Source organism: Pangasianodon hypophthalmus, chromosome 20 (assembly GCF_027358585.1).
Source record: "Pangasianodon hypophthalmus isolate fPanHyp1 chromosome 20, fPanHyp1.pri, whole genome shotgun sequence".
Classification (NCBI taxonomy): domain Eukaryota; kingdom Metazoa; phylum Chordata; class Actinopteri; order Siluriformes; family Pangasiidae; genus Pangasianodon; species Pangasianodon hypophthalmus.
In genome coordinates, this window is record NC_069729.1 from 18,652,557 (window position 1) to 18,670,602 (window position 18,046).

The 18,046-nt window shown below is 37.4% G+C and overlaps 2 protein-coding genes across 3 annotated transcripts; both read right to left on the reverse strand.

The window, feature by feature from the left end:
• Positions 1-1,312: 1,312 nt before the first annotated feature.
• On the reverse strand, positions 1,313-9,585 carry zgc:158258 (uncharacterized protein LOC791186 homolog). The gene is made up of 4 exons (XM_026932917.3): positions 7,780-9,585; positions 5,722-5,871; positions 4,602-4,777; positions 1,313-3,486 (listed from the first exon to the last, which is right to left on the reverse strand). The coding sequence occupies exons 2-4, from the start codon at positions 5,794-5,796 to the stop codon at positions 2,823-2,825; spliced, it is 915 nt and encodes a 304-aa protein (XP_026788718.3). The 5' UTR covers positions 5,797-5,871; positions 7,780-9,585; the 3' UTR covers positions 1,313-2,822.
• Positions 9,586-9,736: 151 nt separating this feature from the next.
• Positions 9,737-16,256, reverse strand: yod1 (YOD1 deubiquitinase). Of its 2 annotated transcripts, XM_026933010.3 has the most exons (3): positions 16,149-16,256; positions 14,223-14,439; positions 9,737-13,076 (listed from the first exon to the last, which is right to left on the reverse strand). In XM_026933010.3, exons 2-3 carry the CDS (start codon positions 14,428-14,430, stop codon positions 12,391-12,393), a joined length of 894 nt encoding a protein of 297 aa, XP_026788811.1. In that variant the 5' UTR covers positions 14,431-14,439; positions 16,149-16,256; the 3' UTR covers positions 9,737-12,390. The 2 variants fall into 2 exon arrangements, with proteins under 2 accessions (XP_026788811.1, XP_053082980.1); XM_053227005.1 differs by lacking the exon at positions 16,149-16,256 and having other exon boundaries at positions 14,223-16,142.
• Positions 16,257-18,046: the final 1,790 nt, after the last annotated feature.

An 18,046-nucleotide genomic window follows, 5' to 3' on the forward strand; every position in this document is an offset into this window, starting at 1 on the left:
TCCTCCATTTTACTGTCTTCGGGAGAGAACAATATGGCTTACTCGTGCACCTTGCTGCTTTTGTGTAATACGTTCAGCGTGAACGAGTAAATCTTTACATCAGGGCTCTCTTGATTAACCTTAACATTATTTACTGCATATGCATATTAATGGATATTTAAAATATACCTTCACTAATTAATGGTTATTCCATCCCTGACTATAAACAAGTCCGTTTAATGCAAAAAGTAATTTATTATAGCATGTTATTAAATGTTGTTAAATAACTGAACTCAGGTCAGTGGGTGTGAATGTTGGAAGTCTGCCTTATCAATTTTGCCAATTAATCATCACATGTATTAATTAAGACATCAGGTCCTATTGGTCATTGTGGGTTTATTTGTACTCATGCCTGGAGTAAATTCATTGTTTGTCTAATTTAATTTTCAAGTATCAATCATTTTGTTAATAATACTAATGATGGATGAAGGCCAGTTCATGGTTTATTAAGTAAGGAATAAAACTGAGTGGTAAGAAGTTGATTATTTTCCAATAACAGCATGTCCAAAAGTGTTTTATTCCTCTTATCGCATAGCAATTTGCAATTTCTACATTTACAGTGCAATACATTTTTAATTCTCTACATTAAATGTCCACAAAACAAGTTAGTTCCTGTTATCACTTACATTATTGCAGTAGTTCCCTCGCCCGGCTCTGTTTTTTTCTCTCGATCGTAAAGCTAATAAAACAAAAATACGCAGCTTGTCATTTTACCTAAAAACCATAAAATGTAAAACTCTTCTGTCCTGAAGACTTTCTCATGGTGAAAGACTTTAATGTTAAATAAACAGCTCCTTACAGAAGAACTTTTTTTTTTTAATAATTTTTAATGATAACATTTATTGCTAGACTTAAATTATGTGAGCGTACAAATCCCTGTGTCAGCAGTTTCTATAGAAGCAAAAAGAATATTAGAATGAGATCATTAATATAAACCTGTGATTCAGCCAGCAGTAATTCATAGCTGTGTGTTTATAGAAAATGAATCACCTTCTGACAAATCAGATTTGAGAATTTATCAGCGCTAATGCTGTAAACGTTTGATAAAGGAGCCTTTATATAAAGTGAAAGTCATTGCCTGTGACATTTATTTTTGTAGGCTGTTATTGTAGACTGTGATCTCAGTCCTCTTGTCTTCTTACATGACTTTGACTGATGAAAATGTCAGTTTTGTACAATCTATTAGTTTCTAATACAAGCTACCCATTTTCATGGACTTGCACTAGTATTTTGCTATCCATAAACGAGTGATTATACTATTTATCATTGCACTGAAATTTGTATCACTGTCCAAATCAGATGTATTATTAAAGTACAACTTGGTGAAAGTGCAGTTTAAAGTGTAGTTTATAAAATCATCATTATTTTATACGTTCACACTGGTGAACTCACAGTTCTAAAGATGGCAGTCTTTAATCTGAGTGCTGAATACACTGTCATTCATGTGTTCATGTGCATATGCAGGCAACACTGTGACAGATTTGTTTTTCAAACCGCACGAACGGACTGAAAACTTAAACAAATCTGAGGCTTGATACTGGAGCTCAAGAGAAAAATATGTTGTCGAAGAAGTCATTGTTATTGTATCGAAGGCAACTGGTTGATATTACAATATATTTTCACTGCCTGTTGCTTATACTGTTGGTCTCTGAAATCCATAAATTCAGCACCAGAATTATTGGCACCCTTCAAGAGAATGATCAGAAATGATTGTATGAAATGCACAAACTATAGCAGATGATTCAAATTTTCCCAAAATATTAGACAGCTTAGACAGCTTGACTCTCGGGATTGTTAATCAAAAGTAGATTATACACCAAGCTGTTTGGAAAGATTGTATGGTTGTAAAGAAAGAAGCCCTTTCCAAGACCCATCGGAGCTACAACTGGAATCATTCATTGAGGTCAAATGAAACTAACATCAAACTTTGTGGCATAAACGTTTGGTGAAAAACGGATCCTGCATTCATGCAAAAAGCACCCAAAATCTCAAAACAGTGGTGTGTCAGTTTTGTTTTTTGCTGTTTTGTGGCTCGGTTTCAGGGACTCGTGTGCAGATTGATGGCATTATAAATTCTACTAAGTACCAGGATAGTTTAGCCCAAAATATGGTTGCCTCTTGCAGGAGGTTAAGTCTTGTCCATAGATAGAGCTTCTAACAAGATAATGACCCTAGATAATAAATCAGCACAGAAATAGTTGCACAAACATAAAATCAGTTTTGCAATGACCATCTCAATCTCTGTTGAATTTCAACCATGGTGAAATCCTATGGTCTGAACTGAAGAAGCATCCAAAGTCCTCTACAAGGTCCATGATCATCTACATCTGTTCCAAGCTAGTGTCCAAGATCCTCTACAAGTGTCCAGGTCTCTGAAACCTTGTTAGACATTACAGGAAGCTGTCGATTCAATTCTGTTATTCTCTGTACATGAGGCAGCACAAAATTGTTAATTGTGAGTTGCCAATAATTTTTAAAACAAAACTATACAGTATCCATATATGCCTAATTGTTATCTGTCTAATTGTTAATTGTTATATGTCTAAGCATTATTTAACTTAGATAGTCAACAAAGGGTGCCAATAATTCTGGAGTTGACTGTTTGGCAATACTTAGTCTTTAAGCAATCTTAGTTTCCTTAGAGCCCATCGATGGTCCTCATCTATGTCAGAAGCCATCGGTAGGCTCAAGCTCAGGGCATGCGATAGCTTTTGGAGTGCTAATTGCTTATCGTTGGCCTCACTGCTCTCCAACTTCATTCCAGACTTGTCCAGTTGGTCCTTCTAGTCCTTCTGGTTTTCTGGTATTACATCCTCCTTTAGCTTGGCCTTGTCTGGTCTCATCAAACCACGATTTTCACGAGATGTAGATAAGTGATGCAGATTTGACTCTGGATTAGGGATGATGCGTCCTTTATGATTCAAAATGGCTACATGTGAAGGTATCATCTTGGGCTTAGGGGCTATGGGTGGAGGATTGGGCTTACTGCAACAGCTTTCTGAAATGTTCTGGGGTTTTTTAGAATACATCTGGCCACCATGTGCAGAAGGTTGCTTATCAACTGAGGTTTTTATCATGGAGACACTCTTGCATAGCTCATCATAGGACAAAAGCCCCCAACGGGGTGCATCATCAGATGATGGTTGATCATTCGGAGGGCTATTATCCTTATTTGGTAGGGGGTTTTCCTTGGAAGATACCATTCCTTTTTTGAGAGGGATATTACCATTGCTGATTGCCAGGACAAGAGGTGTAGGAACCAGGTAATTCTTTTTTGGACTGATGTGATGTTTTTTGCCCATAATGTTCCTAGACTCAGCATCATCCATGGACAGACCTCCATCCTCTATGGAATCGATGGTGTCCTCTAAAAACTTGAGACATTCCTTCTCTTCTGCAGAGAGATCCTGCAAGCCAGCAGTCACTGGAAAAGAGTTGCGGGATGACCTGAAAGCAGCAGGAACAACAGTTACACAGAGAACAATAAGCACCGTAGTAATCTCTGCTCTCACATGCAACTCCTCTGCTAAAAAGGAAGCACAGAGATGCATGTCTAAAATCTAATCACAAATCCTTTGGGACAATATACTCTGGTCAGACGAAACTAAAATATAACTGATCGGCAAAAATTCAGCTGGTCATGTTTGGAGAAAGAAGGGTTGTTCATATGATCCTGAGAACACCATACCTACAGTGAAGTATGGAGGTGGGAGCATCATGATATGGGGCTGGGGTATCATCAAAGGAAGCATGAATGGAGCGAACGATATATTAAAGGAGAATTTAATCTCGTCAGCGAAAGAAACTGAATTTAGGGGGAAGATGGAAGTTTCAACATGACAACGACCTCAAACATACAGCCAAAATAACTCAAGAAGGCCTTGCATTGCTGACTCCTGACTCCTGACTTGAATCCATTAAAATTTTTTATGCAGATTTTGAAAGTGTGAGTCCATCAGAGGGATCCTCATAAATTTGTGGAATTGAAGATTTACTAAGAATTTCCAATGATTTTCAAGTTGAAAGTCCAATGATTCCAATGAATGAAAATCCAATGAATTTCCAATGATTTTCAAAAATTTCCCTCATGGGATCAATAAAATCCATCCATCCATCCATCCATCCATCCATCCATCTATCTATCTATCTATCTATCTATCAGGAATGGGCCAGAATTGAACCACAATGCTCCAAAGTGAATTACTTCTCACCGTAAGGCGCCTTGAAGCTGTAATTGCTTTGCTAATACTGCTAGTACTAATGTTGGTAATTTGGGGTGCCTGAATACTTTTATCCCTATCAGTTTAATTTTTAAAACATATTTTTGTTTATGCTTAGGAATACATACTTTTTCATTCATATTTATAAGTACAAAGTCAAAAGACATTAAGTGTGTGAATTTGAGGTGGACATACGCACTGGAAGTATATTAAATAACAAAAACAAATGTGTCCGAATATTTATTTCCCTTCACTGTATAACTGTATACACAATATTTAGACTATAGAGCTCTATATATTTCAGTTTGACTGAACACGCAGTAAACCTCAACGCAAACTTACGTGTCCTGATGAACGCTGCATGTGACGTGATGGTTTTTGCCAATCGTGTTTCCAGAAGATTGGGCATCATCACTGGACAGAGCACTATCCTCTGTAACTATGGACTCGATGGTCTCCTCCAAAAATGTGAGACAAGCCGTCTCTTCTGCAGAGAGATGCTGTGAGCTACCATCACTCTGCAAACACACACACACTGAAAGGTAAGCACCACATCCCAGGAACAAGGCAAGTGAAATAGTTTTATTGTCATCCTGTCTATATACATGCATACGGTGGTAATGAAATTAATTTCTCCACAACATAATACATGACCACAGTGTAAGACGGGACATAAAGTGCAAAATGCAGGACAGAAATGCACAAGCAGGGAGGTACAATGCAATAAAGTCGACTCCAGAAATATTGGCACCCTTAAGCTTACATGCATAGGAACAGTGTATAGTTTTATTTGTAATACATGTTCAGACTTTAAATGGCTTTTTAGTGCATTTTTTGCAAAATGCTGGTTTCAGAATTATTGGCACCCCCACAATTAATATTGTTAATGGCCCATTTGTGGACATTATTTTAGGGGTGGCTATATTGTTGAAAATTCTTTAATTTTTTTTTTTTTTAAAGTGTAATGAGAGGGAAAAATTAATTATGTGCAATTATTTATTTCTACAGTAGCATTTGAGAAGTATCTTGAATAATGCTAATAATTCTGGAGTTGTAGTCTGAGACTCTGGTTTTGATTTTGTAAATCTCTACCCTGATCTGTAACGCAATTTTTACATTTTTGTGAATTATTAATCACACAGTCTATTTGTCATTTATTTACATGTCACTTTATGGCTTTAAAGAGCAACAGGAACAAATAAATGAGGATTTTTCGCAGTTAAATGAGATTCATAGACCTCAGTGACAGATTCACAGATCTCTAATTGATTTGCAATTCACAAAATTACAGTTTTATCAGTATCATTTTATCATCAATGCATATAACATACATATATTTATTATCATATTATTGAACATATTATTGAATCTGGCTTAAAAAGTAATTCATTAGTGTGTTCATGCAAAATCAACTCAAATGAAATTGGATTGAATCAAATTCAGGAAAGGACGTTAGACTCACAGCTCGAGAGTTGAAGCTGATGATTCGATCACAGCTGTTGGTGCTGTCCGTGTTTCTGTGCATGTGTCTCTTCATGTTGCTGTTTGGCACGGCAGCGGAAATGCTTTTCTCGTCTTATCATGAAGTTGTGCGTATTGTTGAACTCGATGCCTTATAAATTATTAATGCAGAAGCAGAAGCAATTACAATGTGAGACTGTTCTTCACCTATGAAGACTGACATCACATGCAGTTTAGTGTAAGTGTGTAAAAAATATGGTTTAGATTTTTTTTTTTTTTTTACTATTAATAACTTAACATATACTATTTGAGCATTTTATTATGTATTGAACAAGTAACATGTGGGACCATGTTCAGTATAAATGTTAGAGGACACGGATGATCTGTGAGTTTGCTCACTGTAGGAGCACCATGACACTGATATGGTCGTGTGTGTGGTGCTGGTACGAGTGGATTATCTCCAGCAGGGTTAAAAAATATACATTTACCCCCCAAAAAATCCTCCTGCCTCTCTATAGTTCATGCATTTGCACATCAGTGTGATCTGCACATCACTGTGAACTCCACTTCCTCCTGTTTGAATGTGATGTGTTTGAGTATAATATTTTCACAACTCGGTGTGATGCAAATTGAAATGGTGGCTGAGAGTCTCTGGTCTCCGGTATGTGAAGCCCAAATAATAGATCATGTCCAGATTTGCAAAAAAATAAATACATAGTGCTTGGGTTTCTGTTCACATTGCCTCAGATCACTTTCACACAATTCACTGATTTTATGATTTTAGAGGGTCATTCCAGTGATGAAAACCATTTGTGTAAAGTTTATAACTCCATGTACAAAGTCCATATCATTAAACCAGTCACACCAGTGAACTGGGTTACACCAAAGAGCTGATCTGATCTAATCAGCGCTGTTCTCTCACACTACTCATCTGATTTACCAAATAACTATCATAATAAACTGTTTTTTTTTAATTATTATTTTAATGATATATGTGTTGTTTTCTACTTACTCACCTAAACTGTAAGTCTACCAGATCTTCATATGAATAGCTTAACATCTGACTTTTTATAAGCCTCATAATGAAAGTAAAACTGTACTCTGTACACTAGGCCATTTCCGCACTGAATATTGGTAAAGATCACTTATTTTAATAATTATTTATAATGTAAGTTTATTAACATTATTTACATTTACAATACATATTATATTTACACTAGCTATTATAATGTAAGGTCTGTTTTATTATAAGGAGCTAAATACTTCCTAGTGTTAGTGATGGGATTACAGGCTCCTTTCACGGAGTCAAATTCATTTAACTCAACAAAAAGACTCGGCTCCTAAACGGCTCTTTCTCCAGCACTTTAAGATTCATCAGTTTAAGGATTTAACACATTCTTTTTGATTAACACTTAATGAGTAATGAGTGAAAGTGTAACTAGCTAACGATTTGTTTGCTAACATTATTTATTTACAGGGGAAAAAATGCTTTTCAGATATGCGAATCGACTCCCAATGTTAATTGAAGAGAGTCGAATCAAAGAGTCGATTCGTTCGCAAACCAAATCTTATTCTGCAGCCATTAAAGACGAATAAAAAAGTAATTTAACGTGATTTTACGGTCATCCTTTTTTATATTAAAGTGAATCTGTGTGTCGGTGTGTGTGCGTTTGTGTGTGGGTGAAATGATTTTGATGGAAAATTTATTATTTATTTATTATTCTACTGTTTAATTAGTGGGAAAAGATCAAATGTAGGCCTGTGGATGCATATGAAGTGGCACTGGTCTATTATGGTCCATTAGATAATCTTTTACAGTCATAATAAGACATAAATACGCATTTATCATTTCTAGAAAGTCAATCACTAATATCAGCCTAAAATATCTGGGAGTCTGCATCATAGGCTGTGTCCCAAACCACATCCTGCCCTGATAAATAGTGTCAAACTACCAGGCCAACACTACTGTAAACTTCTATCCAATTGTGCACACAATATCTAGGCTATAGATCTATATATATGCTAAGTTTGTTTGACTGAATAGTGAACCTTAACTTACCTGTCCTGAAGAACACCACAGCTAATCCAGTGTCTGACCACTAAATGTGTGTGGGAGTAGTGCACTTTGAGATCCTGCACCCATAAACTAGTATAAATTGCCCTGCAACACGTCGGACTACCGGTAACCAATCAAAACGCAGCCACCGTGGACACAACAACCAATCACCGTTCAGGAAACAGAGCGGCCTCGCGCACAGGTGAGCTCAGGAATTTACTCATTTTATAGAGGAAGTAGGGAGGTATTGAGGATTAGTGTAATCCTGTTTTAGTTGTTTCTAGTTCATATTCTTCTGATGTCTGGAACTCGGATAGTTTTAATCATTAATTTAAACTGAAGAAACGTCTTGTTTAATCAGGCATTTAACGCACAGTTGCTCTTTCAGATTAAGGTGCAGTTTAGCTCACCAATAAGAGTCGGCTCTTTCGACTCCCAAACGGATCTTTCTCCAGCACTGCCGGTTTTCAGAAATAAAACGGTTTATGAGCCTGTAACTAGATTTAACGATCTGTAGGCTGATATAACAATTACAGAATAAAAACTGCTTCTTAGAAATGCGAGTCGGCTCCTAGTGTTAATTTAAAATAATCTGATCAAAGAGCCGAATCAAAATGCTGAATCAAAGAGTTGAATCAAAGAGTTGAGTCAAAATGCTGAATCAAAGAGTTGAATCAAAGAGCCGAATCAAAATTCTGAATCAAAGAACCGAATCAAAATGCTGAATGAAAGAGCTGAATCAAAGTGCTGAATTGTTCGTGAATGAAGCAGCGCCATTGTATGTTATTCCTCACCCACCACACACTACAGTTAAAAACGTAATTTAAAGTGGTTTACACTTTAACTTTTTACTTTTTATCTATACTGTGAATCTTTTTGCAAACTACTCTTCTTTTAGATTACGCTGCAGGTCTGAGGGTTGATGGGCATGGGGAGTTTTGGTAAGCTGGCAGGGTTTTAAGCAGAAGAGGATCAGTTTCCTGTTGAGTCTGTTCCTTTTTGAGGGTTCTTTCTCATGTCCTCTCAGGGAGTTTTCCCTTTTCAATGTTGCCTGATAGAGCTTGATATAGACCTGGACTATGATAAGTAATAAAGCACTTGGGGTCGTGCTGTTATTATAAAATAATCAGTGACAGGGTTGGTGTGTTGTAGCCAGACACAAAGTGGAGTAATTATTACCTGAAGTGGATTACTTTCCTATAACACCACATCCTGAAGTGTTTTATTCCTCTTATACCACAGCAATTTGCAAACACTTACAGTTTTTATTTTTAAAAAAAATTATTATCTGTTTATAGTTACATTTCATGTTGTGGAATGTCTGTGAAACATGTTAACTCCTGTTATCACTTACATTATAGCAGCTGTAAACAGTCGTTCCCTCACCAGCCTCTTTTCTTTCTCTCTCTTGATGTTAATAAATCAGAAAACGCAGCTTGTCGTTTTACAGAGAAATCACAAAACGCGAAGTTCTCTTGCGTGAAGACTTCCCCGTTGTGGAAAACTTACTGAATGATACAATGGGCTGACTTATGGAAGTGGAGACTCCTTCCATAAATGCTAAATAAACAAACTCCTCATAAAACTTCAGCATATCAACAACTACAAACTTTTTTTTTTTTAAATCTATTTCCATGGAGCATACGCAATGATTATATATTACAACAAGTGCATTAATACAAACCTGCGATTTACAGCTGTTATAGAACGTCAACACCTTATGACCAATCAGAACTGAAAATTCAGTGCTGTGGTATAATAATATTAATCTATTGTTAAAAGTGCTATACAAATAAAATCACCTCAAGTCATATGAATTTTGGGCATTTTCATAAACAGCTGTTTATCAAAAATGTCCCATGTTCCTTTAGTGTATTTGCATTCATGAAAAAAAACAGCACACCACCAGATGTACTAAATCTGGTGGAAACCTTCTTGTACCTTCAGTCGAACAACGTGATGCCGCAACGTAACCTTTATTTCTTTTTTCACCACTTCAACATGCAGTTTCTCGCCCACTCACATCTTACTCAGTAATGAAGATTTAATCTCACATTAATAACACAAAGAAACTATACTATTTTCAAAATCTAACAAAAAAAAAAAAAGGAGAGAGAACAGTTTAATGATATTAACAGATTTCCTTTGGCCTCACAGTGGAACAATTTTGGAAAAAAAATTAAAATCGTAAAATAACTTAGAAAGCTTTGTAGTGTGTGGACAATACCTGACTGTAAATGCATTGAGTTTTCATAACTGGAATACATTCTGTATACTGTTTATCCACTCGTACTTAGTATACGCAATAAAGTTATGGAGTAATGTTTGCCCCAGTGTTTCAGTAAAGTCTGATATGACACAATTCTCCACTGAAGAAAAAAAAAACCCAACAAAACAAAACCAACAACTCTCTGCCACAGCAGTCGCTAAAACAAACTTCAGAGCCAATCTGCAAAGTGTTTTGCATATGCCGTTAACAGAAATGCACACCACTGCGCAATTTAATGTGTAACTGAGTCCACCATCAGCACCGTTACCTCTACAAACAAACATGAAGGCCTGAACTCTCATGAAGTTTAATAAATACTTCAGATGAGAAGCTCAGATAAGAGCAAATACAGAACTGTGTTCACCATCGTACACCTCTGCAAGCACTTCAAGTAACAGTTAATATTCAGACACTGAGCGTTTAAGACCATGTAGTGCCATCGATGGTTCTGAGAACGTAAAGGATGTACTGATCCAATACCAAAACTGGATCGCTGGATCGGACTGTAATCTGAGCCGAGTTTCTCAAAAGCACTGCGGCTTGAAAGCATCACATTGAATGCTCTCTCTACACCAGATTAAAGGAAAACTTCACCCTGAAACACATTAAATATCTTTATATTGAAATATTTATGATGTGTTTAGGGATTCTGGTGCTAATTTGTTGATTGGTGCAAAAGTTGAACTTAAAGTCCCAGGATGCAATGCAGGTAAATGATGCAGCTGAACTGTTCGGCTTGGCTAGTTAGCGGTGTACGAGATGACAAGCGTGATGGCATCGAAGGTGGTATTAGCGTGAAAAGCTGAAGCTTTGGAAGCTGAGCTGTTTGAGCAGAGTGTACAGATGAGGAGATGAGAGAGCTGGACAGATTAAAGGACTAAAGCGCCGCTGCATCACCCTCTATATGTAAAGATGAAGCAAGAGCTAAATCCCACTGCACTACTATCTGAAGGTGAAATGCAGGAAACCATTAAAAATAGAGTAACAAGTCAGTGAAAGAAGTTTAAACTTAAAAAAAAAAGTCAGAAAATGTCATTACAAAGGTCACACGTTAATACTAAAGATTAATATGCACTTTGTTGAGGGTGGATTTTTCCTTTAGTTGTGTAACAGAGCGCCGGATTCACTGATGTATTTTATGCCGTGAATGCCTGTGATGTTGACTGACAGAACGCAGATCATGCACGTGAACGCATGACACAAATTGTCTTAAAGTCTTACATCACCATCACGCCTCCGATTTAGGCAAATGTTACTGTGAGGGCGTCAGTACTGGATCAACATTGGGTTTGGTTGATACATAAAGTTGTGATATCTGTACCATAATGAAAATTTAAAAAAAAAAAAAAGTAATGCATCCCTAGAAAATGTGCAACAAATGTGATGATGCCATTTTCTCTGTGATGGTTCTGTAAGTTAGAAGGTGCTTTCACACCTATTTATCGGGTCATCTGGTCTGAGTCCGAATCAGAGCGAAATTGATAGTGGAAACAAAAAGCAAAAGAAAACACTGACTGAGGGGGTTGTAGGGCTGAAAAAGCATGTGTAGAATTTTTAAATGACAGAATAAAGTAAGCAAGCCCTTGCCAAGTGTGCATAAAAATCATAATAATCACCCGAGCACAGAGAACAGCGAGGACGCTTTCAGTATATCACTAGACGTTTTGTGTATCGCATCCACTGTTTATATTCTCCAAAACATCACATTTCTGCAGTACCACACCTCTGTCCTTTGGCTCGGTTTGCTCCTCGCAGCTCATTTTAGCAGCTCGCATCTACAGAAACATGTCATCCGTAACCCAAAACACACGACATGCTTCATTCACTTCCTGTATTTAAGTCGATTCAGCGCTAGAGTTCGACTGGAACCGCACCGAGTCCACCTTACTCACACGCCCTCGGACCGGTTGTTTCGGTCCTCACCCGAGTGCGATTGCTGTGTTCTCACCTGCAAAAACAAACTGCGCCAAATCGCTCCGTTTGAATCGTTCGATTCAAACAGACTAAACACTGCATATGTGAAAGCACCCTTAAGTTTTGGTTTGAATCGAGGCTCAGTCGATTAGGCAACAGACTCAACTGCTACTAATAAATTTTTTTAAAAATGTTATTACAATACTGTACCTGTGCGCGCGCACACACACACACACACACACACACACACCAAATTAATGCTTCAAACTTGAGAACGTCAATACCCAGTGTCATCCATAGCTGCAATACTGAAAGGGAGGGGGATCAGAATAACGTGAGGTAGAGAACAGCACTGAGACACAGCTGTGAAATCATGAGAACATGTAGCGTTGTGGTAACAGACACGTTTGACGTTTGTGAGCAGCCGAGTTTTAAACCTCGCCGAAATTGGTGTGGCCCGTCTCCTTGGCGTGTTCCCTCGCCTCCTTCTGTCCAACCAGACCAGTCTGACACGTCATGCAGCGCAGCGCGAAGCGGTTCACGTCCGTGTACTGGCGTTTGCGGCGCGCCTCGTCGGCCAGCTCCAGCGCCTGCGCCAGGATGACATCGTCAGAAGTGGAGAAGATGGTCTGCGGCGGGCAGTCCGTCCCGGGCACGAGCATCTGCAGCGGGTCGTAGTGGATGCCGTCGTAGATGAGCAGCACGCGCTTGCCGTAGCCGGCATCCTCGCCGAAGCGGTCCACGCGGACTGTCTGCGTGTCAACCACGCAGATCTCGCACTGGTAGAACTTAGACAGGATGGAGAGCTCGATGGCGCCACCCCACGTGTCACTGCGGCGGATCCAAGCACAGTAGTCCTCGTTGCTTTTCCCCAGCACGGCCTCGGAGTACGAGGTGGGGTCGCTGGCTACGATGTGGGCAATGAGCTGGCGCATGTCGGGCGCGCAGGCCGCGTTATACACGCCTCCCTCCACCACGTAATTAACGCTAGTGAACAGACACGAGTTGTCAGCGGGTACAGTGCGACGCTCCAGCACAGGTGTACAGTCCAAGAGAGGGGTTTTCGGCGTGGTGACTTTAGGCTTGTTCTTTTCCTCCTCTACAATTAGCGTGTCTCCTAGGAGAGAATTCAGGAACCATGAGAACAGACAGACAGGAAAAGGACACTTATGTGCAGCTGTACCTCCCAACTGTCTATCGCTAGATTAGAAAGCAATCAAACTGAAATGATCTGGTGATTATTCTCCAGGCTGTATTTAGAAAAACTGGGCTGTAAAAAAGATTAACGCAGTTTACAAGCTTTCGAGGCATCACTTAGACCTTTTTATACACTAGCAAATAGAAAATGTATGACGTGTTTGTTTTTCTGATACCAATTTCAAGACTGATTTGACATTTCAAAATATATTCTACAGATTTAAAAAAATTAATAAAATCATGGCAGACACTACTGTGTGATATAAACCAAATTCTTTGCAATTCTGTTCCAAAGTCAATTTACATCCTGAAAAATAAATAGGGAAAAAAAAAACAACTTCAACTTCTAAATATATTCTTAATTTCTAGAAATAACCACATAACTATTTGAGTTTTATAACAGGAGAAGGACTATATTTGCCCTCAGGTGGAGTCACAGAGACTAGCTCTTTTATAAATCTTTTGATTAAATCCCAGGGCATAAGATGATTTTAATATAAAAGGTGGATCCTAATCACTAATCATTTGTTGGGCAGGATCAGAACCTTTATCGGGCCGACCCAGGTCCGCAGCCCGTAGTGACGTTACATTTGATACTGAGGCTCCGAGGCTTGTTTCGAGTAGGTAGAAGAAATCCTGTTAAAGCTTTGCATCGAGGCTTGTATCATTTTCAGAGAATCATGTGATCGACGATAAACAAAGCCTCGCTTTTCTGTCCAAAACAAACCACTTTGTTTTTTGTGCCTGTATAGTAGGTGTACCTAATAAACTGGCAAATCAATCTATAAACTAATATCTTACATTAAAATGCTGGTCTGCATTCTGCATAAAAGGTCACATGACATGGACGCTGTCTCAGTGGTGTAAAGCAAGTCAATATGAGTTCATACATTACATATCTATATTGCCCCCTAGTGGGAAAAAAAGAGACCAGCTTTTTTCCCAGTTCAATTAAGGTTCATAAGACTATTTTAATTTTGAACACGAACTCTAATTTCATTTGGAGAGCGAGATTAGAACCATTATCGGGCTGTGTGTTTTTCACCGCTGCTCTACACCTCCTCACCGGATTTTATAGGGTAATCTTTCAGATGTGCCTGTCCGTTGCGGAGATCCAAGCTCGAGGGTGGGTAGCCCACCATGATCTTCTGCACGTCGCACGGGATTCCTGTCAGCTCTTCCACCTTGTCTTTCAGCTCCTGAACACAGGACTGGTGCGTCAGGCCTTGCATCAGATGAGTCCCGTTCTTGGCCTTGCACCGCAATCGCAGCATCCTGAGTCCCTGATGAGGAAAAGAAATACGGCACCAGTGAAAAGTTTCTCAACACCCAGAGCTGATGTTATACTAGAGTTGGGCCTCGAAATGGAAAAGCCCAGTCTGTGATTTAAAAAAAAAAATTCTTACAGTGATGAAAATCACAACTCAACATTATCAAAGGTATGATAATTATTAAGTTTCAAGTTTACTGTCATGTGCATAAAGAGTGCTTGAGCATCTATATACAGAGAAATTCTTGAAATGAGTCACTGTAATGAGTTACTATAGTGATTAAAGAGACACGGCGGTTAAGCAGGTAGCATCGCCGCCTCACAGTTCTCTGTGAAATCTCACAAGATCTCCTGTATGGGTTTCCTCCAGGTTCTCCGGTTTCCTCCCACACTGCAGTAGGTGGATTGGCGAGTCTAAATTGCCCCTAGGTGTCAGTGTGTATGTACTGTATTGCATCCAGTCCGGGATGTATTCCCATCTCAGACTCAGCGTTCCTGGGACAGACTCCGGATCTGTTTAACTGATGACGTGAATCGACTGGGCCTGTTATTAATCCCAATCTCACCAGCTCAAAAACAAAGAAAATTCAGGAATACAAAGCTCTATGGCTCGAATAAACAGCCAAAAATATCACTGCGTAATTTTAAATAATGAGCCAGATCTTTAAAAAGTTTATAAAAATTTAAAATAAATCTATACAATGGGGTTTTTTGAGTTTTTTTTTTCCCAGATAAGGCCGGCTCGAAAAAATTTGAGAACTTATAGATATGTCTATACAACAATCCGAATCAACACTAGCTTGATGGAATTTGTGGTTTTGATTATAAACTAGCTTTCTTTTACCCAAAGAAATGACTGAATCAGTAGAGGAGCAAGCTGACTATACATTTTTAGCACACTACCTCTCTGTATATCTGTTTTTTTTTTTTAAACATATGCTATTTATGTAAGTTCATATTCTACATTTCATTCCTCTAAAGCCTGCTAAACTTTATCATATAGTCTACCTGATTTTATTATATTCTGTTTTTAATCTGTATCATGGTTACACTGTGGGATGAGGCCCTAAGGAAAAACAGTTCACGACATTACATCACATGTATATAATATGTATGTGAGAAATAAGCAACCTTGACCTTTGACCTCAGTACTGTGACGTGTGATGTCATTGTTCACTCAGCCACTGATGCAGCACTTTCCAAAAAAGCAAGCTAACTTTAACATGCTGGAATAAAAGTTATTAAACACATTATAATGTAAATCAAAATAAACTTTCTTTCTCTAATTCCTGGCGGAATTAATGTGGAAAAAAATAGTTTGTTTTACACGCATCACTGGAGAGAACTGAACTGGAGCCGGTTACTAGCCATTTTAGCACAGCTGTCTAACTTAATAATAAATATTCCACAGTGCTAAGTCATATAAATCATATTAAAAATTCTCAAATAAAAATTGTGATAGATATTTGTGATGCTTAATGACTTAAATCTGTATTTAACGTGTTAATGTGTTAACTATCCGGCGAAAGCTAACCACCGTGACTCAACTAGCTAAAACTAGCTAATTAGCATCAGTTAGCTGGCTAAAGTAGCTTAGCAGATTTATTTTTCCTCCGGTTGTATTTTGTAGTACAGTACATAAACATGTCAAACGTGCAATATATATATTTTAATCTAATTATTTCAACGTTGTATTTATTTTCAATGTTCCATTGTACTCACCTCAGAGCGCCTTTATAACAACAACAGAACTGACACACTCTGACCAATAAGCAACGTGTGTATGTCGTCACCAGAGTCTGCGTACTTCGTCACCAACGTGTGCGTACTTCTTCGTTCAGGAACGCACAAGTTGGTTAGAATTCTCTTTTTTCCTTCAAAGGAAAACAAACACTTGTTTTAATTTAAAGTTTTGCGATGTGATATGTTAATTTATCATATAAAGATATTGTGTACATTGTGAATATTATGATTTTATTTGGGTAAATATTATATATACAAGTATAAATGTTTTACAGTGCCACCCAAATTTGATCTTTTGCTAAGTCTAATATACATTATGATTTATATCATTTATTATTTATATAATATATACATTTATATACATAATTTATATAAAATAGGATTTTAATTAAAGTATTACACATACAAGTGCAAACCCAAATTTCGTCTTTACCTACTACCTCACTAATAAGCATTAGATTAGTAAATAACATGAAAACCTTAATATAATATAAAGTATTAGGTATGTTGCATAATCTTTATATAATATATAATGTTTTTCTTTTATAAATCTTGTAGTTATGCATATTTTAACTTGTTTCAAGATTGTATTGTTATCCCCCCAATTGCCTAATTGCCTACTTATGTGCATAAGGTCTCTAGTATCACCCAAGTGTCCATTATAATTTATCTTTAAAAATATTCACTTGTAAACCTGGTATGATTTTGGTAATCTGGTAAAGCTAGACATACACTTTGGTTTGTATATACACACAAACAGTCACACACACGTAATGCTTCATTAACACTTCGCTCAACTGGAGTCTTTTTGTCTACTTACAAAGATCAGTTGTTAAAATAATGTCAGAGTTTTCTTATATTTGAAAAAAAAAAAGCATATTAAAAAGGACATACATGATCTTTGAAATTGTGTTTTAATAATGCTATACAAACTCTGTCTATATAATAATAATAATAATAATAATAGGAAGAAGAAGAAATACGAGAAAAAGAAGTTTAATTTATATCGTCACTTTCTCAGACTCACTTTACGCAAGTAACAAACAACAAACGAACAAGTGATCATCAGTTACAAACATCTAATACAACAAACAAACAAGTCAGACTCTTTTCAGCAGGGACGCCTCTGCCACAGACAACTCGTCCTTCTTGTTACTAACTTTTATGCAAGAAATGCATAAAATGCAAATGCATACTCCAGCTTGAAGGAAGCTATTGAAGAAAAACTATTTCAGACATCTGACCTTGCTGTGTGCTTGCTTGATCTGGTTTGGATCAATTCCAAAATCTAATCAGTTCTTCTGTTGGTTACAATCATAAATCCTTATAAATCCTACAAACATTCAACAACTGGTTCCTGGGATATCGCACTAATGAGAATTTTGGATGGATGGATGGATGGATGGATGGACAACCTGAAAACATAATGCTTCCATCACACCATGGTGGAGGAAAAACAAAAGATCACCACATGCAAACATCTTATACAACAAGATATCCTGAAGATAAGAGTAGCTAGCTCTTTTTAATCTTGAATTTCCAAGGACTCAACAACACCACAATCATGGAATCAGCCAGCAAACATTTCTATCAAAGTGACTCTGAAATTGACAAAAGCAATCTTTATGAATGGGTCTTTATTATTATTTTTTTATTATTATTATTATTAATATTATTATTATTATTAACTCAACCTCGTTAATGTATTAAGAGATCATCAGGCTTAGTTTTTACTCTGTGCTTAAATGTATCTTTAATGGTAAAAAATAAGAAATTGTTGAAAAGTGCTGGAGTTATACAGAGACATGTAAGGAATAAAACATTATTATTATTATTATTGTTGTTGTTGATATTGATGTTATTGTTGTTGTTGTTGT

Excerpts from the sequence above, each read along its gene's own strand:
- zgc:158258 (XM_026932917.3), bottom strand. The coding sequence starts at position 5,796 with ATGAAGAGACACATGCACAGAAACACGGACAGCACCAACAGCTGTGAT. Across the intron at positions 4,778-5,721 it reads TCAGCTTCAACTCTCGAGCT|AGTGATGGTAGCTCACAGCA; the intron begins GTGAGTCTAACG and ends GTGTGTTTGCAG. Across the intron at positions 3,487-4,601 it reads TGCAGCGTTCATCAGGACAC|GTCATCCCGCAACTCTTTTC; the intron begins GTAAGTTTGCGT and ends TGCTGCTTTCAG.
- yod1 (XM_026933010.3), bottom strand. The coding sequence starts at position 14,430 with ATGCTGCGATTGCGGTGCAAGGCCAAGAACGGGACTCATCTGATGCAA. Across the intron at positions 13,077-14,222 it reads AGATTACCCTATAAAATCCG|GAGACACGCTAATTGTAGAG; the intron begins GTGAGGAGGTGT and ends ATTCTCTCCTAG.